The sequence below is a fragment of the Triplophysa rosa genome, linkage group LG25, assembly GCF_024868665.1.
Source record: "Triplophysa rosa linkage group LG25, Trosa_1v2, whole genome shotgun sequence".
NCBI classification, from domain to species: domain Eukaryota; kingdom Metazoa; phylum Chordata; class Actinopteri; order Cypriniformes; family Nemacheilidae; genus Triplophysa; species Triplophysa rosa.
In genome coordinates this window covers 13597665-13622097 of record NC_079914.1, presented here as the reverse complement: position 1 = coordinate 13622097, position 24433 = coordinate 13597665, and the positions used below count along the sequence as shown (strand labels likewise).

The window sequence follows — 24433 nt, the reverse complement described above, 5'->3', positions numbered from 1 at the left end:
CTGCTAGCGGGATCACAAAGATGCTTTCTTGTTTTACAAGATTATAACGATAGATAAAGTAAGCAAGTGCCAACATGAACCTGAAATTGTTTATTTTTAACCATCTTACCGTTTCTTTGTTAATACGGAGCCTCACAAGAAAGATTACTGATTTTAGCCGTGAGCGCTATGTGGTTTCCTGTTTGAGCACTTACTATACACATTTGGTAGAATATAACACACAACGTAAAAACATAAATGAATACAAAAATAAACGGTACAATAAGGAAACCCGGTTTATTTTAGATATAAGAATACATTAAAAAGAAGTCTTTCACGGTAAACAACTCGACCGTGGCGCTGCGCAGACTGATGCACGTATGACATCAAAGTACCGCGAGAGTGAGTCCAAATCTTAGCACTCGAATTGCTCTCGCGGTAATTTATGTCATTTGCCGATCGATCTACGCAGTGGCGCGAGAAGTCGAACACGCATTCTGATTCGCGTTTCCCACGTTGTCACAAGCGCCGGAGACGCGCAGTGGAAGTGAAGCGCAACCCCGTCACGTCCCTTTACCGACCGGGGCGGGCTCTCGGTTGCACCGAACCCAGCGCTACGGAATCGGGGCAGTTTCGTGTTGTTTACCTCCGGGATGGCGTTCATGGAGCAGCAGACGGCGCCGTTGTCCGGCAGGAAGTCGCCGCTGGACGACACCGTGCCGCTGATCGCCGTGATCGAGGCCAGCCAGAGTTTACAGTCGCACACGGTAAACTGAACCACCGCTTTGATCGTTTGATTATGTCCGGGGTGAGACCCGGGGGTGTCGTGTAGACGAACATTGATCCATAAAGCTTTTAGTATAGATGATGAATATACATTTAGTGGCGGAAACGTGAACGTGAAGTTAATGGGAATTCAAATCCAACTTTACGTTTTTGGATTTATAAGCTGTTGTTGATGAACCGATTCTTCTATTAATTGGTTATTATATATTAATATATATATATATATAATAAGTCTATATTACTATTGAGTATCTTTATATTAATTATATTTATATATATATATATATATATATAAATCATGGGCGAATATAAATCATATATATATAAAGATGTGTCTCATGTGACATACAGTATAAACTGCTCTGGAGCTGATCTTGTGGGTTCATGGCTAAATATGATTCTTTGTATTATTGCTGCAAGAAATTTCCTAATGTTGTGAAACCAAAACCACATGAGAGACCTTGGCTTTCCGTCTCATTTTGTCTTCAATTCACTCTTCATTATTCTGTAAACGAAACTGCACACCTTTCAGCTCTCAGTAGTGTAAACTTTACACTTTGTTTATGGTCCACTGTAATAACAAGTCAGTTATTTACAGTGTGGTCAATCTATAGGCTGAATGTTTTTATATCCATCATAGTTTGTTGATAGATATCTATCCTTATATATTGCACAAGCTGAAACTGTTGATGGTAAACGGAAACATCAGTCATATAACAGATGTCATCTGAAATAGTCGTGCTCCTCTCAAGCATGATGGAAATAAAAGCACTGAGCGTATGCATTGGTCTTATAAAGCGTCAGGTGATATTTTCAAGGTGAGTCAAACATTAAAGTGTATGAGTAACAGAATGACAGGGTCGTTCGGAGGGGGCTGCTGGGTGTCAGAAGAATAACGTCCGTCGATGCATGTCTTTAGACTTCCTGTTTGATTGCATCTTCACAATTCTGCTGTGAAAACCACAAATGTGTAAACCCCTGATTTATGTCAACTGAACGCACAGTATTGTGAAGCAAAGTCCAGAATGTTTATGGTCTTATTACTATAAGCATGGCAAAAGAATACTGTTTCATCATTTATTCATATATTATTTTTAAAATGAAATGTTATGTATATGTTGTGCGTTGGTCTTAGCTGGTTTCCAGTTGTCAGACTGGTCTAGTTTGGTGATTGCGGAGGTTTTGTGCAGTTCTCAATTTGGGTTTTCATCTGTTGACAGGAGTACATCATTCGGGTGCAAAGGGGGGTTTCCACAGACAACAGCTGGACGGTAAGTTAAACCGGAAACATACTTGTGAATGCAAACCTTTGGAGCTACGCAATCTTGATTTCACACATTGTGAAATCCGTCAGTTGGTTATTGGTTCCCAGAAGTTTTCTTAACAGAACGTTATTTAGAATTTTAATGTTTATTTCCGTTCAGCCAACGTTCTGGGTGCCAAAAACTAGGCATGACGTTCTTTTTACGTTACCCTGATGTTTCCAGAACGTTACACTACTGTACCTTTTTATTCCGGATCCTTTCAGCACTATTGCACATCAATTATTAATATCTATCTGTCCATGATCTTATTCTGTAGACTTGGAATTGATTTGCTGTCATGATTTTTTCCAGGTCATCCGACGATACAGCGACTTTGATATGCTAAATAACAGTTTACTGGTGAGTGCCCGAATGGAAAAAGGTCTTTCATTGCTGCTCGATCAGCATGATTTAAATGCATCGCTCTCACAATGCCCACAATTCACTGTTGCTGACTCCATACAAATAGCTTTTAACTTTACCCTTCCCGTAAAGTGAAAGAGTATCTACAGGCCGGTTCTCATGCACCACCCTCCGTTTTTGTAGATCTCTGGTCTGAACCTGCCACTTCCTCCTAAGAAGCTGATAGGAAACATGGACCGAGAGTTTATAGCTGAACGGCAGAAGGGTCTTCAAGCCTATCTCAACTACATCACGCATCACCACGTCCTGTCCAGCTGCGAGCTAGTCAAGAAGTTTCTCGATACTAACAATTACTCCGCAAATTACACAGGTAAGGGAACCACAGCTGGTTTGTAAGATTATTATTGATTTAGGATGCCCAAAGATATTTTAGGCGATAGCATTTTTAGTACTATTGCGATTTATTTACGATTACCTATACGGATATATACTTTAGGGCTGGGCGGTATATATCGTTGCAGCAGACTAAAATGTCAACCGCAAAAAAAAAATTGTATTTCGTGGTGCACTCGCGTGCAGCCACGTGCCAAAAAGAGAAATGTAAACACGGCAGAGTATCACAATATACTGTAATCGGCAAAAACGCTATAAAAATATCACAATATATTGTGTTAAAGGGGCAATGAATTAAGACCTCAATTTTAACCCGAGCTTTTGTTATATAAGAGGGAATCGTATTCAAGCGAACATCCTGTAAGTGTCAGACCTGAAAACGCCCTTGTTACTGAAATAACAACTGTTATTGACACCAGGTCCAGCGAACGCCTGGTCCTGGAATGCACCTATCTAGGTTGAACACCGCCTCTACAGAAGAATATCGATGACTACTTCTCTAGCCCTGCCCACTGGTTCGCGCATGACAGTACTGAACACAAGCTGCACGGAACCAGATAGAGCAAGCAAGCAATAAACATGCCGTTAAAGATTGCAAAATATTGTGCAGTGCCTGGTTGTGGAACACAATCGCTGCATAACCTTCCTTCGGATTCTGACATTAGTAATGCGTGGTTGGAAGTTTATTTTTAAAGACGTTCCAGCTCACGTGGGTAAAACATTGAGCGTTTGTTCGTTTAATTTCACCGCGGATTCCTTGAACATGCCACAGGTCGACGCTGGATTTGCGGAGAGACTAAAATTAAAAAGCAGTGCTGTGCCGTCAATATTGGATCCAATAGGAATGGCGCAGCAATCTTATGCGAGTAAAAATATCTGTACGATGTGTCACAGCCCTATTCGCACGGGATTAGTATTACCTGGGGACCTCTAGTCATTTGTAATAATTGCAGAGGTTGTCTGTGATCTTAATCCCGTGCGAATCGGCCATGTCTGTAATTTGTAAAGTAAAAATTCCCCCACAAATTACCTACCATATTTTGACGATAATATTTGTGATAATATTAGTCCCGTGCGAATCGGCATCTCTGTGATTTGGCGGGCTCATATATCATTTTTCAAGGTTTTATCCACCGTTTGCGAATAGTGAAGGCTGTTTTGAAGTGTTTTGATATCAAATGCTGACATTTACGGTCATATATCATTAAACACCATACAACTATAGGCTATACAAACTATACGCAAAGCCTTGCCATCACATCCGGGAAATAAGTCCGTAAATTTGAGTAAAATCACAGGCGAATGCGCCACATGAAATACAGATGTAGGGAGGTCATTTCTAAATCACACCAGGTCCCCAGATAATACTAATCTCGTGCCAGTAGGGCTAATGTGTAACCTAACGTTACGTGTCTAACCAAATTCACAGAAGGCTCCAACTAAGTTTACTACGCAAGCTGCTATCCAATCATAGCAGTGGGTGTTTACTTCCAAGTCTTCTATGCGGCCCGCCCTTAAAAACCGAGCTTTTCTCCAGCCGGCCTCAAAACCAGGGTAGAAAATAGCCTGTTACTTATTGATTTGGATGTTTTCGAATGTAAAAACCACGCAAACGTCATAAGTAGACCTCAGACAATAGTATAAAACAATAAAAACGGCCAATTCATTGCCCCTTTAATACTACACTGTAATATCGTAAATAATTCGGTGCTTGTTTAAAAGTTTGCTTTAACAAGAGCCACAGTGGTAACTAGTAAAGATGATTTCGACTGATAGCATTATAAAAAAATTGATAAAAGTAATGGATATCGTGATAACGTCGTAAGTGCGTACGTTATGTTTACGATAATCTGATATCGTGACAGCCCTAAAACACACAGATCAAGCGCATTATAATACTTTTTTTTTTTTACAGAAATCGCCTTACAGCAGGTGTCCATGTTCTTTAGATCTGACCCAAAATGGGAGGTCGTCGAGCCTTTAAAAGACATCGGTGAGTAAAGCCGTTGAATTTTCATCTAAAGCTCTGTTTCTATAGTTCCTGTATCTGTCCTGATACGTTATTGCTAAAAATCTGTTTCACAAAGAAGATTTTGCAAGAAAAAGTAGTCAGTGCCGTGTCGTGGTTTGGCATTGGTATCAGAATTATTTGTTGCAGCAAAATCTATAAAAAGATCAGCCTTGATTGAAAGAATAATTATAAAGTTGTATTGATTTGTTCCTCGTGATGACACCATTTATATTCAGACCCGGGTGTCAGACGCTGCAGTTTACTTTGAGATGTATAGTGTTCATGACACCTCCATTTCAGAGACTCGTGGGAAATATTTCCTCCAAAAACAAAGCGAGTTTCACAGTCGGGATGCATTTGGGAGGAAACTTTCTCTGCTCTTTACTCAAGATGATTTATCATTTGCAATCACAGGTTTAGATTTAAACTGTTGATGTTTGTTTTTTTATAGGCTGGAGGTTACGAAAGCGGTACTTTTTAGTCAAAGACAAAGATCAGCCCAAAGACAAACTAGTTTTAATTTGGGTGAGTTTCACAAACACAAAGCAATAATAGGCATAAAAGCGTTCTTAGTTTGTGTTAATCCAGAACTTTGACCTCGACATGTTTAATTCTCATTATTATGTAACCCTGATGTAGATCTTTGTGTTGTTTGTACGCCATTTAACAAACGTATTAATCTCTTCACATTATACAACAGTTTTGTGGCGGAAGTTGAAATTTAGCAACATTCATATCAGCAATAAAACGTTTCTTCAATTCTAGGTCGATTTGGGTCCGGATAAATTCTTGTCGGACAAAGATCTCCAGTCTGCAATGAAGCTGCTTCCTAGTTTGTCTGTAAGTCCTCTATATACTACACTTCTATATACACTTCTTGTATACGTTTCAGTCTATTTCTAAACCTTTAATAAATTGTGTCCTGTACCTTTAAGGCCTCGACCTTCTGTTATGATTGGCTGTTTCTTAAGAAAATATATTCACTTTGTCCATACATAAACTACAGACCACAATGCTAGGCTTTTGCATGAGTTTAGGAGGCTGTTGCTAAGTGGTTGCCAGGGTATTCTGGATGGTTGGTGTAACGTTACTAGATGGTTGCTAAAAGGTTTTGGGGTGGTTGTTTAGGACAAGTAAAACAAGCCTTTAAAAAATCAGGTAGAAACGCATCTGAAGTGCATCAGAAACCTTGTACTTTGTGTTATAAATCTGAACATTGTTGAAAAAGTTTTTTTCATGTTGATCTATAATGGCAGTGTTGCAGACAGTCTGCTGGTTGTGAAGATGTTCCTGCGGATGAACTGACCCTTTCTTTGTGTGTGGGACCGAATCTTTGGATGTTTTGTATGCGACTGTCATGCGGCGGCATCATGTGCTCTTGTTTTTCCTGCTCGCCTGGTTTTCTTCCTTGACTTTAGCGGCTGTACAATAATATTCACAGATGAAGCTCACAAAGAGTCTGTTTAGGCAAAATGAACATAGAAGTGCTATACAGTATAATAGCGTAGCTATAGAAAATGGTTACTTAAAGACAATTTAACTGGGAATTAAAGTTCAACTGAACCGTCAGATTTAAGAAGACGTATAGTCATGATGTCTGCATTCCAGAGAAGCAGATTAAAACAACCCAACAGCGATACGAGCGATTAATGTGAAATACATGACAAGGTCATTTTGGCTCTTGGGAAAATATGTAGGAGTTCTGAATGCCAGCAAATAAGCGAGAGCATTGCTATAGAAAATCAAAAAGAAATGTTTCTTTGGAGTTGTTTGTGTTTTTTTATGTGCTTTTGTTTTTGTCGTGTAGCATCCAAACATCTCTACGGCCAGTTTCGCCACCGCGAGCGAATCGTCTGCACTAATAATTCGGGTTTTCATCGAGAAGGGAACGCTTAGGGATCACATTTGCAAAGTCAGTTGGTTTTCTTGGCTCTAAAATATGCAAAAGAATTTACATACATATTTTTGTATTTCCTGTTTTTAGCCGTTAAATTAAAAGTCATTCCTTTTCTTTCTTTCCTTGTTTGGCTATGAATTTTGCCAATTCTTCAGGTGAAGCCAAAAGAACCCTTTCTGAAGAAGTACTGCAATCCCAAAAAGATCCAGGGTTTGGAGCTGCAACAGATCCGAACATATGGAAGACAGATTCTGGAGGTCTGTTTTGATACAACAATTTATTTATACTCTTCAGACTTTCTGTTTCTTAAACACAAACCATAATGATGAAACAACTGGACTTGTTTTGTGTATATATAGAGTAATCTTGTGTCTATGTATTTATTCATCAATATTTCATATTACTCTCTGTTTGGCTTCCCTTACTTTTTGCATCATTTTACCTAAAATCTTATTCCCAATTTAATATTGTTTTTAATTTAATTCTGAAAATCTTGTATTTGTTGTATCATTTGTTATCACAGGCACTGAAATTTCTCCATGATAAGGGTTTCCCGTACGGACATCTCCACGCATCTAATGTTCTGGTAGAAGAGAACACGTGCAAACTGTTGGATATAGAGAATTCATTACTGGGATTGGCGTCATATTATAGACCATATTTCACACAGTTCAGGAAAATTAACGTAAGCTTCTTTTACAGACACTTGCTTAAATGGTAAAACCATCATTCGCCCTCACAATATTATATATGATTGATTTTTTTTTATCAGACAACAGAAAGCATTGACGTCTATTCATTCGGACACTTGCTTTATGAAATGATGTACGGACGCCCGCCGGATGCTGTACCTGTGGATCAGTACCCTCCCGCTCCGTTCCCCTCCGTAGGTCAGTACAATCATCTGTTTATTTGAATCGTATAAATATTTTCTGGGATACAACCAAGCAATAAGGTGTCGGAAAGCAGCACTGACCGTTTGTTCAATTTCCCCGCAGTATCTGTACTTCAATCCATTCTGTCCACTGATGCTTGCAAAACGGGAATGCCAACTGTTTCCCAGCTCCTTCAAACACCGTGAGTTTACACGTTCAGGCCTACACTGTAAAAAAAGCAATTTTCAGGCAGCTGGAGCGCCAGAAATATACCGTAAAAGAAATAAATATTACGTAAAATTGCATCTGTTTCTTGTAAATTTGCAGTCTTTTTTTGTAATTTGATGGTTTTTTTACTGTCGTTCAAAAATACTTGAAAAAATTTAAGTTTTTTAACAGTGACTGTAGCTCAGATTGACATGTAAATATCTAAGATCTAAATCATTTGGAAACTTAAAAACAATTGTTAATGTTGTCATCATTGAAAGCTGTTTGTAGTTTTTGTGATTTTCAATATTATAAAGAAACTCTTGTCGTAACAGGTTGTTCAGTGACGTGTCGCTGTTTAACTCAGAGAAACCCCAGTTTAAGGTAAAAGAAAACAAACTGAGGTGAAAATAACCTACATTTAAAAGCTCATTTATATGGAAAATCTCACTTTTTTCACTCTTTTGAAATTGTAGATCAGCTCCAAATTAAAGGAGGCATTGAAATTGTCTAAAGAATGTTTAGAGAAGCGTCTGGTGGAGGAACAGAGGACGGTCAGTTCATGTCTGTGTTGTATTTTTTTGCGGAAATAGTGTTAACTCTATTTAAGAAATGTTACGCAAATTCTGCAATTTAATAAAGATGAATTGATGACATCAGTGTGAAAAAATGGATTACGTTCCTGTTTTTTCATGAACCCTGATGTCTGGTTGTGTGTACTAAACTGTTCTTAGAAGTCCTGTCAAATTACGTAACTGAAACTTTGTGTGTTTCAGATCCATCAGCAGAAGAGGCTGTCTAGAGCACAGTCACACCACGGGTCTGAGGAAGAGAAGAGGAAAAGGAAGATCTTGGCCAGAAAGGTAAATGAGTTTCACAAACTGAATGTGGCGTGGTCAAAATGTCTTTTTTTTAAATAATGTTGAAATCAATCTGGCTATTTTGGTTACAGAAATCCAGACAGTCGACTTACGAAAATGAAGAGGATCTCTCTGTGAAATACAATAATAACTCTGGTATGTTTTGTTTAAGCATTTTTTAATCAAACCATAAACTAAAATGACCAGCAAAAAGATCAATTGCAGCATTTATTTAAAAAAAATAATGAAATATTACAAAATATTTAAGACTGAGGACACTGCAATTGGTGTTCAGATTTGATCTTTTTTATGTATTTTTTATTTTAAAACAAAGTGCTGCACAATATATAAAAAGACAACAATAAATACATAATTAATATGTCATCAATTATGTGTCTTATATTAAATAAATAAATACAAATTAGGTAATAAAATGCATAATTCATAAATGCAAATTGCATAAATACATTTTCATTACCTAGCATTAACTACCGTTTCCATGGTAACAGCAGTTTCTCTGCTTTCCCTCTCGCTTTAGGATTATCGGTAAGCAGCTAGCTAACATTACCTAGCCTGCCAAAGCTTAGCGCTGTGTTAATACTTTCCATGGTAACGGTGATTGCCCTCCTGCTGCAGGATCGTAGGTAGATAGCTAGGCTAGCTAACATTAGTTGAAGTTAAAGGGATAGTTCACTTAAAAATAAATTCTGTCTTTTATTCACCCTTTTGTCATTCCAAACCTATAATTCGCCGTTTTTCTTTATTACGTTGAATTACTGACTCGCGGCTTCTACAGAAGCGTTTGTCATTTCATAAACAACATCAAAGATTCTTTGGCAGAGTATTCACATTCTGAATTGTTATTTCGCCCTTTAGCAGGTTCTGGGGCGAGTTCACCTCCCACCTGTCCGTCCTCACCCACCCCACCTCCTGGATCAGGTACGACTCATTTATAACTCCATCAATCCTTCAACATCAAATGAGTTTGTCTTTCTTGGTTGATTTGTCGTGAGTGTTAGCAATACAATCACAGTTTCTCTACATTACGTGCAGGTCTGTATTTTATATTTGTCGTATGATGTGGTAAAATGTTTTTGGTTGTAACTTGCTTTAGACAATGTGTTCACACCGGCCTCTTTTTTCCCATTCTCCCTTTTCAAAAATGACTAGTCTTGACCTGTTGGAGCATCTCTAATCCTTCTAATTCCAAGATTAGTCATCAGATCACCTAATCCTCTGAAATTGGTTGCCATCTGCATTCATTTTACCAGATCATGATCATCATTTGTAATATGATGTGTCTTCTCGTTCTTAAATTATCAGTAACTTGTGTCTGCCTCTCTCTCTGTCTCTCTCTCTCTTTCTTATGGCTGTCTTCAAAACTAGAGCATGCGCCATTTTGAACATGTGTGGGGTAAAGTAATTCAATAATAATAATCTATTTCCAACATAAAGTTGCAACTCACCCTTCCTCAGTAGCGTCTTCCGATTCCCCCCCAACCGACATAAACCTGTCGCTCATCAATATTAATGTATGCGGATGCATGCAAATGAGGTGTTCCTAGTCTACCGAGAAGGGTTGTGCAACTTTAAAACCTCACAATCTGCAATGGTCTGTTTTGGTGAAAAAAGTGCGATTTTGTTTTCCGGCAGCAAACTCTCATGACACTTTGATTGGGATGTTGTGGATTGTGATGTGATTTTTTTTCCTCATGAATGTATATTTATTTATTTTAATAATTGATCATTTTTTAGATTTTTCAAATATTTTGGATAAGGAAAACAAGTGCACTTATAGAAGAGATGACATTGCACTGGTTGCTTAAGAAAGGCATGACCAATGTTGTCAATCACTCATTTCTCTGAAGGTGATTGTAAGTGCACCTTGTATCCAATCAGCACCAAGATACTTTAAAGTCAACGTGAATTCAGGTGTCCCCATTCACTTTCTTAATAACATTTTTTGCAAGATTTAGAGATAAAAAAAATGAGTCGAATATGTTATAAAACAGTCACATTTGATGATATAACAATTCCCAATAGATGATATCTAGTCCTGCCTTACATTTTTTCAATACTCTTCATCACTCTTAAATAAGTTTTATAACGAAATGTGCGACTAAACATTTCATGTTGGCTTTAAATGTTGTGGTAAGTATGTGTGTATGTTTTTCAAAATGTAACCAATTCTAATAGACTGTTTCCTCTGATGAACGCAGGAGCGCCTCCAGCACCTCCTCTTCCCACTCCTGCTGCTCCGCCTCCTCCACCACCTCCCCCTCCTCCAGGGACCGACCCCAGCCCGCCATCCCTCACACCCCCCAGTGCCAACGGCGTGGGCCGAGGGGCTCTTCTCAGCTCCATCCAGTCCTTCAACAAAGGCAAACTTAAAAAATCAGAAACCGTCGATCACAGAGGTCCACGCTTGTGAAGAAGTCTGGAGCGAAAATGCGGCAATTCGTACACTCGAACTGTTTCATGGCTTTTAGCTACGTGCGTCCAGCGGGCGAAGAATGACTTGTAAATGTTTATATTTAAACCTCTATGATGTTTGTTCACTTGTTTGTTTGTTTTATTTCCATGATAATTGAGTCAGCGTTTTTCTTATGCTGCTCAAAAAATTCTGCTTGGACCAGCTGTCTGGCACATTTATTATGAATAAAAACTGGATTTTATGGTTGGTTCATAAAACGCGCAGCAGAGTTATATTTTCAATGATTTCATGAGGTGAATTGAATCTGACATTTTAATTCTACGACTTGCAGTATTTTGCTGTTTTGTTTTCCTATTTGGTTCATTTTGGAGAATTTGGTGTGAGGATTTTTAGCATTTGCCGCATTTACCATTGTGCCTACAAAAGCTGAGAGCGTTCTTTGTTCTCTTTGTAATTTGGAGCTGCATTGTTCATATTTTCTCTTTAGATCAATATTTGTATGCCTGTTCTGCAAGATCACAATCAGTACGTTGCACAAATAATAAGAAAATGCATTTATTTTTATGCCCCTTGCGACACGCTGTATGAGACGACTATAAAAGTACATTTACTGATTTACCATTGATATAATTGTATAATGGCCATTGTGATGTCATTTGTGCAATCCATTCCTATTGGTCGTTATCATTTTTAAGCAAGTGGGCTGATAAGTAGAAAATCAATTCTAAATTTGCACACCTGTTGGAAGAAAGAAACTTCTTCAGGGTCAACTTGAAAACAAGATCCAGTTATAACCCTGAATGATGTACAGTCATGCACAGTAGTTCACCTTTAACGTCATGTTTTGCTCTTGTGACAGTAAAACCATTTGTATATAGACTCATAGCAGTTAAATACAGTAATTCCTTGCTTTATTATTATTGTGGGGGAAAAGTTGAACAATGTTTTCATTTTTCGCTGCAGCACTTTACCGCTGAATATTTAGCAGTGGTCCTGAAAAAATAAAGTTTACAGAGTTTATGTCAGTAGGGGACAATGTCTTGAGTATCTTTAAAAATGAAGAAATTTGCCCTCTGTAACGTTGCCACAACCATAGTTAAAAGCACTGGAGGTGAACATCCTCAATGGTTAAAAAAACAAATGTTTTTCCTGTTCTAAAACTTGTATTGGCAATATTTTAAAAGAATTCTATTGTTGTGTTTTTAGTTGTAAACATTGAAGTAAAGACAAAAAGTCAATCAAACTGATCTTATGTGATTTATTTATTATATATTTTCTTTATAATTTAAATCTAATATGAAATTATGTTTACATATAAACATTATATATACATAATGGTAAGTAATAAACCCTAAATGTGTCCTATGGTGTGACTGGAAAAAATTGAAAACTTAATCATATATAATTTTATATATTCATATTTATAATATAAAAAACCTTTTAGTTTTTTTCTAAATGTTTTGCTTTGTCGCACCATAGAACACAATGATAAAATAATACATTCAATAATATTTATAATAAAGTATGTACAAAGTATATATTGTTTGTATAACTAATCGCATTAAAGCTATAATTAGTTGTGTATAATAATTGTGTATTTGATTTTATATTAATTATAATAACCTAGAATATATTGCAGATACGTATCTAACTAAACGTATATGAATTATCCTTCATTTGATTAACACTTATTTCCATAATTTCCTTACATTTTATCAAGCGTTGGGCAGCAAACCGATTTTAAATGATTGATTTTTCGTATTCTATAAAAAGATTTCGGTCTTGCCCTTGGACACCAAATGACAGTCTGACGGAAACTTCCGAATCCGTCATGACTCCCCTGCGCTGATTGGCTGCGGTCACCGAGTTTCCTGTTCAGCCTTTAGAACGCGCTCTCTGATTGGCCGAAACCGCTGTCAGGACAGTCCCGCCCCCACACAGAGGACAGTGAAACATGGCGTCGTTGAGGTGTTTCTTGCGTTCAGGAAGGGTATTTACACTGAAATATTAATAGTTTGTAAGATATAACAGTCGTGTTGTTTAGCAGAGCGTTTTATGAATTATATTCGATGTGTGTTTGTCTCTCAGAATGCCGTTTCAGTGGTTTTGCGGAGGGAGTTTCACAGGACGCCGCCGGCTGCTGCGCAGGTCAGTGATGCTGCCTCACCTTCAGCAGATTCTGCGTTACATTATACGCAGAATTTATAACCATTCTTAACGCCATGTTTTATACATGATTATTAGTATGTTTTGGTATTTCAGTTAAGTTTAGTATTACATGCATGTCAAGACTAAACTGCACTAACAAAAAGAGACCATGGAAGTGACTTATTTTTGGACGTCTATCGTGGTTATACTTCGTTTGGGACTGTGTACAGTAGCAATAACGGTTTGTTAGACATTTTCGGGGTTTTTGGACATCTACCACCATAGAAATACTATGTTATGAGGTGTGTACATTAATAATAACTCGTTTTTTTTACATCTACTATTGCAATATATGTTTCAGGTTATGCACAATAGTAATAACTTGTTTTTGGACATCTACTGTGTACCATAGTAATACCGAATGTGTGCTTTGTAATTTGGTCACGTACCATAGGAATTGGACATGGCACCACGGTAATATTAACAATCTTTGAATTATTGCAGATAACAGTCAGAGATGCCCTTAACCAGGCCATGGATGAGGAGCTGGAGAGGGACGAACGGGTTTTCCTGCTCGGAGAGGAAGTTGCACAGTATGACGGTGCATATAAAGTAAGTGTTATCCGAGGATGTGATGAGGACGCTGATGTTAAGTAGTATGTTTTTTATTTGTAGATTGTTAGGGACATGGGTTGAATGACGTTTGCTCGGCTTACAGGTTAGCAGAGGCCTTTGGAAAAAGTATGGAGACAAGCGCATCATTGACACACCAATCACAGAGGTTAGAGTTTTTTCTTGTGCCTTGTGTGCACGTTATACCATGTACTTTATTAACAACGGAACTTTGCTTCATATTTTGATGTTCTCAGATGGGATTTGCTGGTATTGCTGTCGGTGCGGCCATGGTGAGTTTTTGCTAAAGCTGTACAGGATATGACTGCTAAAAGGAAAAAATCCCAAACATTCACTTCTTCTTTCAGGCGGGTTTGAGGCCCATCTGCGAGTTCATGACTTTCAACTTCTCCATGCAAGCCATTGACCAGGTTATTAACTCCGCTGCGAAGACGAACTACATGTCTGCTGGGTTGCAGTCCGTTCCAATCGTGTTCCGCGGGCCCAACGGAGCGTCCGCCGGTGTGGCGGCCCAGCATTCCCAGTGCTTCGCCGCCTGGTATGGACACTGTCCCGGACTAAAGGTGGTCAGTCCCTGGAACGCCGAAGACGCTAGGGGGCTCCTCAAATCCGCCATACGGGACGATAACCCTGGTGAGCTTTGCAGCCGATGAGGCAGATGTTCACGATTTGAACTCTTGACTGACATTTTGTGTGATTGCAGTGGTGTTTTTGGAGAACGAACTGATGTATGGAGTACCGTTTGAGATGTCCGAAGAGGTACAATCGAAAGACTTCCTCGTACCCATCGGGAAAGCAAAGATTGAAAGACAGGGTGGGTAACTGTGGAATGTATAAATGTAGAATTGCTGTAAATTGAATCGATGTTTATGAAGCCCTAAATGCAAATAGGGTACATTTTTGGGGCTAAATTGATCACTGCGTGTTATTAATATCAATGTTATGATGCAGGCAACCACGTCACGCTCGTGTCTCATTCACGAATGGTCGGACTGTGTCTCGACGCTGCTGCAGTTTTGGCCAAGGAGGGCATCGAATGTGAGGTACTGAATCGTCTTTTCACTGATTCTTTAATATTTAAATGAAGACCACTAGCTTCAATCTGCATTTTTTGCATGATGACTGTATTTTTACAAAACTAAGTAAATTGAAATCTGCAGGTTATCAACATGCGCACCATCCGACCACTTGACACTGAAGCCATCGAGACGAGCGTCATGAAAACCAATCACCTCATCACTGTAGAGGGGGGCTGGCCTCAGTTCGGAGTGGGAGCGGAGATTCTTGCCCGACTCATGGAGGGTAAAAACATTGCTGTGGTTGTTTTGATATAAGCTCTGAACAGTCCTCTGTAGGCCTCTCGGATATAAATGATTGTTTTATTTTTCAATTCAAGGTCCTGCTTTCAATTACCTCGACGCCCCGGCTGTTCGAGTCACCGGCGTAGATATTCCAATGCCATACGCCAAGATCTTGGAGGACAACAGCATGCCACAAATCAAGGACATTATCTTCTCCATCAAAAAGACGTTGAATGTTTAACGCATTATCTCCCTATCAAGACAACGTTGAATAATAAATACCGCATCTGCTCTCCCGTTTCTACATCGGTGATCGGTGAATAGGAATTGCTCTTATATCTTGTACATGTTTTTCTGTTACACGGGTCTTTCCTGTTTCCGCATTGGTGCCGTCACACTAAATTAAAATGTTCTCATTTTGACTAAAAAATGATGTCATACCAGACATAAATTACGGCCATAAACAAAGAACCATGTGTATTATTATTATTATTATGTAAATTCTTTACCTGAAAAATAAACTTTTATCACAAGGGCTGCAAGACTGACCGTGATTCTTAAATATCATTAGGGAAAAATGTATCTGCTGTTGAGACTGCCTGTTTGTATGTTGTTTATAGTCCAGGACGCTTTTAAATACTTTGTATGAGAGAGTTTGTGGAGTGTTTGCCAGTATTCAGGGGTGGTGTGAAGTGTTATGGGGCGATATCCCGGAAAAGGATTATCTTAAACCAGGACTATGCCACAGTTAAATTAGGATATTTAAGTCAATTAAAAATATATATATACTTTACAAAAAATATTACTGGTGTGCATCTGAGACAACACAATCACATTGATATATTTTAAGATTTGTCAGTGGAATTTGTTTTTGATCAAGACACCTCAACACCTTTAAGTTTAAGACCTGGGAGGGAAAATTTGTTAATTTTGTGGGGGACAGTAGGCCAGGCAATATCTGGGCCAATCTTTGTAAAGAAGAAATATGCTGTGTTGTTCGTTTCATTTTATTTAAATTTTTAATGAAAAAGTAATAGATTATTAAGGTGATATAGATATATATTATATGAATGTAGATTAGATTCGAAAAGATTAAAACTACTTGCTAGAGAGCAACAATAGGGCGGGGCTTTTTGGTGGGCGTGTCACTTCCGGTCACTCCACATTGTTATTTGTCTCATCTGTCCTGTTCATCTTTAACCTCAACTTTACGTTTATTGTACAAACTGTACTCATGTAAAATCATTTGCTTTGGGAAACGATATCTTTACAATGCCTTTATATTTAATGAAATTACCAAAAGAATCAGACTGAGCCCACATGAACGCAAACCAACCGACCGCGTTTACAGATCTACACTGTCCTCCATGTTTCTGATGCATCGGACTTTACATCGGACGAAGAGTCGAGGCTAAAAATCAGACGCGTTTCAAACGAGGTAATACACATACAAGCGTTTCTATTCGCATAAATGTAATCGATTCGTTAATTAGTGTTTGTTTGGCGTTAATACGGCGTTCTTGCAGGCGCTTTAGGTGATGCGCGAATGCATCGACTTTGATCACTATTGAAAGTTTTATTATAATCTAGAAGTAGTTTTTTATACAGCTAGTTGCATTTATGTATTTATTTGTTTGTGTTTTATTGCGTTGCATCTTTATGTGGTGGGATGCAGGGAAACCCGTAGTGGGCGTTGTTGTATGCGCATATGATCTCGCGCTGCCGTGACGTCATAATCCGATCGGTCTGCGCAGTACTGCATAAAGTCGTGCGCACCTATAAAATATAATCACGCATATATAACGAATGTTTCTGTTCTGACTCTCATTTGTACTACACTTGTAATGTACAGTTTAAACTTTGAAATGAATGTGCATTTTATTGTTAAAGCAGGTGAAGTTGGTGAAGGCTGCAGACATTTTTTACCGAACTGAATAGGAACCAAACAATTGGCTTCATGGAGAATGGCGACTGGACACACACGGTTTGTAAATTGTTTTATTTATATAAAATAATAACACGATTTTATTTATATATATTCATTTATTTTTACATTTATGTATAAAAATATTTATAAACCAAATTCTCACTACATTTGTATAGTGTTTGGTATGAACAGTTCTTGGTAATATTAATAAGTGTTACAGTTCATTTAATTTATTTGTTTGATTTATAGTAATCGCTTATTAAATAATGGCTCAATTCACCGAGCACTGCGCTAGCAACTCAAAGATTGTGGGTTCGATCCTCAGAACACACCATTTTTTTTCGCTTTGGATAAAAATGTCTGCAATAACAGCATAAATGTAAATCATCATCTTATTTCTCCATTTGATGTCCACAAAGAACACCATTTGAGATCCACTGGTCTTACTGACACACAAAATGTCATCCGAATGAATTAGTACCTCAGTACTAACATTCGATGTGATATTTTTAACAATAGTTAATCCTTGAAGCTCTATTTGCCATACTATAGTTTCCATAGTAACCATTGTTCATAGCAGTATTGTCAGCTCAGCTCAACAAATCTTATTTAATGCTGCCCCCCATCATGGCCAGCTAACTCAACAACACACTGCAACATCTATCCTTTGTGATCTTTGTTGTAGATGACAGATACCGTTACCCTAAATGTTGGTGGCCACTTGTACACAACGTCGCTGACGACTCTCCAGCGTTATCCGGACTCCATGTTGGGTGCCATGTTCCGTGGCGATTTCCCCACCACGCGAGATGCCCGGGGTAACTATTTCATCGATCGTGACGGCCCTCTATTCCGTTACATCTTGAACTTCTTACGGACCTCAAAACTGACTCTACCTTTTGACTTCAAAGAAACCGAACTTTTAAGGAAGGAGGCAGACTTCTACCAGATAGAGCCGTTGATTCAGTGTTTAAGCGACACCAAGCCGCTTTACCCTCTGGACACGTTTGAGCAGGTGGTAGAACTTTCAAGCACCCGCAAGCTGTCCAAGTATTCGAACCCTGTGGCTGTCATTATCACCCAGCTCACCATCACCACCAAAGTTCATGCGTTGCTTGAAGGCATCTCCAACAACTTCACCAGATGGAATAAACATATGATGGACACTAGAGACTTTCAATTGTCATTTACGTTTGGACCATGTGACTACCACCAGGAGGTGTCCTTGAGGGTGCATCTAGTGGAGTACATCTCCAAGCAAGGTTTTACGATTCGAAACACGAGGGTGCATCACATGAGCGAACGAGCCAATGAGAACACGGTGGAGCACCATTGGACGTTTTGTAGAGTTGCGCAGAAGGTTGAGGACTAAATAATGATGGCAATGCTTGTACTGCCAAAATGTATCCATATGATCACTTTATCATTGATGGAATACCGTTGATGAAATACTGACGAATAAATATAGCGCAACATAAACATGTGGCTATAATAAAATTACTCTATCAAACGTTAAATGTGTAGAGGTACCTTAGAAACGATTATGGACGTAAGGAACTGGAGAAATTTATTTTGTTTTCTTTTAAGGACAAGTGATATATACCTCATATACCTGTTCTCAAATCTGTATATGCAAAACTGAATCAAAATATTTTTAATATATATGGCATCAGTGTTAAGCTTGTGTATGTATAATATCTCTGCCGATGTTTTATTGTGTGATTTGTGAGTCTGTAAGTTGTGCGTCATGGATCCTCGGTGTGTTGGTTTGCATGATTGTCCATCTAGTATGTTCCTTCCCTTTTAGTATGTAAAGTATATACTTTGTAATTCGCATGTTGTTGCATAATTGAAACTGCTGGAGTGTCCAGTGTGCCACATGTACTCTTTTATCAATATAATACCTCTATGGATGGTTTCAAGTGCATAGATTTGGACAGGATGTGGACTAAATTGCACTGTGAATGGTAATTTGCCATTCTAAAATAATAGTATATAGGACTTGGGTTAGCACTGCCAAAGCAGGTCTGTCACAATAAAATCGATCCAATACTGAATTGCATCTGGACATTTAACGGCTTGAGTCCGACAGATTTTATGTTTGTGAAAGAGTTCCATCATGTCTGTAATGAAATTGACCTACGCATTAAAAACAAGGTTTCATCGTCCATTTTGTGTTCCTTACACACTGCTTTTTAAAGGGATAGTTCACCCAAAAATGAAAATTCTGTCATCGTTTACTCGCCCTTTAATTTCAAACCTTTATAAATTACTTTATTCTGATGAACACAGAGAAAGATATTTGGAATAATGTTAGCAGCTTTCAGTTCTGGAACATAATTGACTTCCATAGCAGGACAAATTAAATGGGAGTCAAAGGTGCTCCAGAACTGTTTGTTTTTCTAAATTCTTACATTTTGTGTCCAACAAAACAAAAAAATATGTATTTTATTACTATGGTAGTATTTTATGTCCCAGAACTGAAAAGTGCTAACATTTTTCCAAATATCTCTCTTTGTGTTCAAAAGAACAAATACATTTTTACGGGCTTGAAACAACCTGAGGGTGGGTAAATGATGAAAGAATTTTCATTTTTGGGTGGACTATCGCTTTAATTGAACTAACAATCTCAAATGTGATTTCATCCATTATATGTAAAACCTTTATTTAAAAAGATGGCTAATGATCCCATTTTACAGTGGAACAGATTTGTATATTAAATACTTAGTCAAAATTCTAAATGTTTGATAAAGATGGTTCTATTTGTGTAGCTTTCAGAGATTCAGTAGTTTTTGTGCCTCTAGTGGCGTCAAATGAAGTTGCAGCCTGATATATTGATTAGACATAACACGTGGTTTGAGTTTTTGGTTTTTCAAACCAAGTCTTATCATTTTAGAATAAAATGTATCCAGTTGTACTTGTGCTACTGTTAAAAAGAAGTCAAGAAAATAATGTGATAACTTGAAAGGTGATCCCCAAAAAAAGAGAGTGAAAATCCTACAGATGACATCATGCAGCAAATGTTAGATGTTTAATGCAGGCATTTCAAATTTGTTGTCTTAGCCAATAAAGTCTGATTTTTGACGTCTTGGGATTTCTTTTCAAGGGAGACAAAACAACAAAAAGCATTTGCACAACAAAACAAAAAGCATTTGGCCAATGTGATAACAAAATATGAAACTTACTCAAAATATGTTGTCTGACATTGTTGGACATTGCTGGTCTGACAAAAATGGTCTCTCTATGCTGCAAAAAAATCACAGATGTCAAAAGATGAAAGCAGATATCCTCAGATCAGGCTTCATTGGGTTATCGTTAGTTTTTATAAACACATCCCATATTTGCCCCCAATTATTTCTCTTATTTCTAGGCTTCTTTGTAATGGTAGTCGCCAACTAGTCTATTTATAAAAACTTATTAAAGTGAACTTGTTAAAAACCACATATTACAAAACGCTTGATATTATTTTACCATGGTGCAGGTAAACTTGTTTTCCCAAAGCTACTGAGCTGAAACGGTATGGTAGCGACCTGGAAAACACCCAGACTTTCTCTACAAACTACAAAATATTAATCAAGGTCAATCAAATCAAATGCTGTTTACTCGGGAATGTAAAATACAGTGATTAATCTTTACTATGTTTACATGAAGACATACCATATATACACACACACACACATACATACATATATATATATATATGTATATATATAATACATACAGGAGATTCTAGTTTAAGAGTTTAAATGGGTTTGGACATTTGTCAGCTAGCTAAGTTAGAAGAAATGGTCTCTCAATGTTGCAAGAAATCAAAACTTTATTCCTCAGGACAACAAAGCTAATATGTACCATCAAAGTTTCAGCTTCCATTTCATATCATTTCAACCAATTATTTCATCATCGGGTGATTTACATTCTTTGGTTTTTGGCGGTCCTCCACAGCCCTGCCACCGATATTTATAACTTCCCTGTCTACTCCCTAAATGTGGTGCAAGCACAGGTGGACTATATTTCATATATATAAGATAAAAGCAATACATTTCAAATACATGTACAAATCATGGTGTCAAAAGTGCATGCAGGTTGTTTTCTAAAAGAGTACAGTGATGCTTTGCATTTTCACAGTGATCAATCTGTGAAAATATACCGTATTTGCAAACTACGTATATCTACAACAGCCCATATTCGCCAGGCTAAAAGTATTCAAACCACCATAACCAGCTCAAACGATCTTACAAAGCCACCTTGGGTATAATACAACATATGCTCTTAAATGGTTCCTCAACAGCTGCTTCATTAATGCATTTCCCAAGCTTTGTTTCTGTGAGAAGCATTACGAAGGACTATTTTAAGAAATATAATATATTTCATACAATCAATGCATGCATTTGGTTGGTAAACTGTTCAGTTTAAAAGTCTGAGCATGCACGTGAAGAGTAATATCCTCAGACCCTAGCCTTAGAGCTTTTATACATCCAGTGATCAAATGTTGTGCATTGCCACTTGTTTTTCCATTCTCGCCCATGCCTGCTTCATATATGCGATTCAAGAATCTTCTATAATAAACACTTTTTGTTGAATCTACTAAATTCTTTCTAGAAATTACACGTTGCCCTTAAAGGGACAAAATGTACATACACAACACCAAGCCAAACTGAGGACCAGCAGCTAACCAAACAAAACTTGACCTACTAACAAAGACAACTAAACAAAAACAGGTGGTGCTAAAGAGTAACTAAGGCAACTGACAATGGAGATCAATAAAGACTCATAATTAGCTGAAGGGAAAAGGGAAGCAACACACACAACGCAACACGCGACGCGACAGAATGCGACGCGACGCAACAGGCTTACCACAGATATCACCAATAAAATAACATTTCATACACACTTGATAATAACAAGAAGCCTATCACAACAAGGAACCAAACTGAACAGGGAGAATATATACAGATAAAATAAACACAGGCACAGGTGGTGTTAATTAGAAACTACAGAAACAGATGAGAACACAATCTGTAACCAAGGAAACTAACAGGGTAATGAATTCAAATAAACAGGGAACACTTGGAAGAACAGAAACAAAATGTTACATAAATGTAACATAACCCCAACATGTAATGTAGAATGTAAATCATAGTATTTTAAAATATCACATCATCTGATTATGTAATCCAGATTACATGTTTCTGGTTACTCTAGTCTACAGCAATGTATAGACCTCTTCGCAAGATGTAAACACTGGCCCAGAAGCTCTTCCGGGATCATTTTTATTTATTTTTCCATTTTCTAATCTTACACGTGTAATTTAACCTTAAAATATTCATGTAACATTTCGATTCAGTTTATAAATCTTCTGTTAGTTGTATTTTATTAAAACGCTTGCACAGTGTTAAAAACTGAAATATAAAGTTCTTCTGGTTCAGCATTGGAACAGTGTGGTTTAGTTCTACGTTTTCTACCTGCCTGTATTGTGCATAATTCTGATCATTTTGTTGATGTTGTATTTGCACTTTTGGGCTCTGTTGTACACCCCACTTATAAGAAGTATTCATAGGAATGATATTACCATAGACGTGTTAATAATCAGACCAATGATTGAGTGTTACAAGTGAATATATGAAGATGATTTAATGATATAATCAGTATACTTAAGCAATGATTGAGTGTTGTTTGAACATACAAGTATATTTTAATCATTTTAACCAAGTATAGAACAGATTTCAGCAATACAAAATTCAGTGATGTCTTTGAGATCTGTTTAAGGCCTGACCTAGATAAAGTTCAGAAGGTTGAACATGTTGTTCACTTTGTGGCCTGAAAACTGGTACCAACAGGAAAACTTATTTTTAAAAACTAAGTGAAGGCCGACATTCCACCATTAGATACAAACCTTGTTGCCTAGAAAATAATAGTGGCAGACTAGAATGATTGGATAATAAAAAATAAAAGATAAAGGGAATTTACCTGATTGGATTAGGAAAGCACCTCCTTTCCTAAGTTTCTCTATAACTGTAGGCTGGAAAACACTTGGTTTTCAGATGACTTGGGACATCTCACTTTGTTTGGCCTGATCAAATAAAGTTAACTCCTTGACACCTGAACCTTCTTTGTCTGAGAGATTTTTTGAACTTCAAGATCGACTTTTACCACATCACCTGTCAGCATAAACATAAGCTTAAACCACTGTAAGTTCCCACAACTTGTTTGCGTTCAATATTATTATAACGTAATTTGTTTTTAATGTTCTATTTTTTCTGGTGACTGCCGCTGACTTCACGTGCTCTCGGAAATTCGTTAATTCCCACTTCAACCCGGAAGTAACGTCTGGAATGAGTAACATTAGAAGTATTTAGTAACATTAAAACATGAATGTTACTAATGATTTAGTATCATTAAAACGTTACAAGTATATGCTAACCTTAAAAGAGCACCGTGGCATAAATTATTTCCGGGTTGAAGTGGGAATTATCGAATTCGAGTGTACGTGAAGGCAGCAGGAGTCATAAGGTAATTGTCATGGGGAGGCGTGGTTTTGGAGACATCTCTGAACAGAGGGCGGGATCTTTCTCTTTTGTATGCCTTCAAAGCTAGCTTGCTAGATAACATATTATACATTTTTTGCTGCTCTTACAAAAATTGACCTCGGTTTTTACAAATGAAACAAAAAACTACTGCTACTATAATTTTAAATGACAGCAAATTTTCATAATTGTAGGCTCCCACTCACTAGTTGCAAAAACAGACGTCTCTGAAAAACATGGGGCGGGATCTTTCTCTCTTGTATGCCTTCAAAGCTAGCTAGCTTGCTAATGCTAACCTCTATGAAACTATCTAACTTTATTAAAACAAGCTAGATAAAATATCATACATTTTTTTCTTCTCTTACAAAAATTGACCTCGGTTTTTACAAATAAAACAAAAAACTACGGCTACTACAATTTTAAATGAAAGCAATTTTTCATTATTGTGGGCTCCCACTCACTAGTTGAAAAACACCAATCACTCCAAAAGTCAGTCATTAAATCAGTATAAATCAGTATGAATAAGCTTTTACATACTATGGCTATTATGTCTCTATATCTATGTTCAAACTATTTTTACAACGCTTTATTACGTGGTCGCCCTGCATAAAAAAATCTATAATTCGGCTGTTCCTGAATTATGTTGACATAATATGACACATCGCTTTTGTTCCACATTCCTCCACCACCGCAACAACATTAAACCATTTTTTTTTAAATATGCACTTCAAATATAAACTTATTTTAAAGCCTAGCTAGCGATTTTCGCGATGGCCCCGCCCCCTTCGCCC

At 37.5% G+C, this 24433-nt stretch overlaps 3 protein-coding genes across 5 annotated transcripts; all 3 read left to right on the top strand.

Annotated features, from left to right (window-relative positions):
- The first annotated feature begins 494 nt into the window (after positions 1-494).
- Positions 495-12347, top strand: pxk (PX domain containing serine/threonine kinase). 2 transcript variants are annotated; one of them, XM_057326016.1, is made up of 19 exons: positions 495-746; positions 1986-2036; positions 2382-2429; positions 2616-2802; positions 4741-4818; positions 5288-5361; positions 5602-5676; positions 6644-6748; positions 6889-6990; positions 7257-7418; positions 7506-7623; positions 7732-7810; positions 8151-8199; positions 8292-8369; positions 8592-8678; positions 8768-8831; positions 9552-9614; positions 10062-10089; positions 10895-11008. In XM_057326016.1, exons 1-18 carry the CDS (start codon positions 633-635, stop codon positions 10076-10078), a joined length of 1551 nt encoding a protein of 516 aa, XP_057181999.1. In that variant the 5' UTR covers positions 495-632; the 3' UTR covers positions 10079-10089; positions 10895-11008. The 2 variants fall into 2 exon arrangements, with proteins under 2 accessions (XP_057181999.1, XP_057181998.1); XM_057326015.1 differs by lacking the exon at positions 10062-10089 and having other exon boundaries at positions 10895-12347.
- Positions 12348-13024: 677 nt separating this feature from the next.
- Positions 13025-15728, top strand: pdhb (pyruvate dehydrogenase E1 subunit beta). Its single transcript, XM_057325804.1, has 10 exons — positions 13025-13099; positions 13198-13257; positions 13762-13869; positions 13976-14038; positions 14127-14162; positions 14238-14523; positions 14594-14704; positions 14842-14933; positions 15051-15192; positions 15287-15728. The coding sequence occupies exons 1-10, from the start codon at positions 13064-13066 to the stop codon at positions 15430-15432; spliced, it is 1080 nt and encodes a 359-aa protein (XP_057181787.1). The 5' UTR covers positions 13025-13063; the 3' UTR covers positions 15433-15728.
- A 606-nt stretch (positions 15729-16334) lies between these two features.
- Positions 16335-20176, top strand: kctd6a (potassium channel tetramerization domain containing 6a). Of its 2 annotated transcripts, XM_057325841.1 has the most exons (3): positions 16335-16629; positions 17082-17175; positions 17804-20176. In XM_057325841.1, exons 2-3 carry the CDS (start codon positions 17149-17151, stop codon positions 18488-18490), a joined length of 714 nt encoding a protein of 237 aa, XP_057181824.1. In that variant the 5' UTR covers positions 16335-16629; positions 17082-17148; the 3' UTR covers positions 18491-20176. The 2 variants fall into 2 exon arrangements, with proteins under 2 accessions (XP_057181824.1, XP_057181825.1); XM_057325842.1 differs by lacking the exon at positions 17082-17175.
- Positions 20177-24433: the final 4257 nt, after the last annotated feature.

Excerpts from the sequence above, each read along its gene's own strand:
- pxk (XM_057326015.1), top strand. The coding sequence starts at position 633 with ATGGCGTTCATGGAGCAGCAGACGGCGCCGTTGTCCGGCAGGAAGTCG. Across the intron at positions 2,803-4,740 it reads TTACTCCGCAAATTACACAG|AAATCGCCTTACAGCAGGTG; the intron begins GTAAGGGAACCA and ends TTTTTTTTACAG. Across the intron at positions 8,679-8,767 it reads GGAAGATCTTGGCCAGAAAG|AAATCCAGACAGTCGACTTA; the intron begins GTAAATGAGTTT and ends TTTTGGTTACAG.
- pdhb (XM_057325804.1), top strand. The coding sequence starts at position 13,064 with ATGGCGTCGTTGAGGTGTTTCTTGCGTTCAGGAAGG. Across the intron at positions 14,705-14,841 it reads AGCAAAGATTGAAAGACAGG|GCAACCACGTCACGCTCGTG; the intron begins GTGGGTAACTGT and ends GTTATGATGCAG. Across the intron at positions 15,193-15,286 it reads TCTTGCCCGACTCATGGAGG|GTCCTGCTTTCAATTACCTC; the intron begins GTAAAAACATTG and ends TTTCAATTCAAG.
- kctd6a (XM_057325841.1), top strand. The coding sequence starts at position 17,149 with ATGGAGAATGGCGACTGGACACACACG. Across the intron at positions 17,176-17,803 it reads ATGGCGACTGGACACACACG|ATGACAGATACCGTTACCCT; the intron begins GTTTGTAAATTG and ends TCTTTGTTGTAG.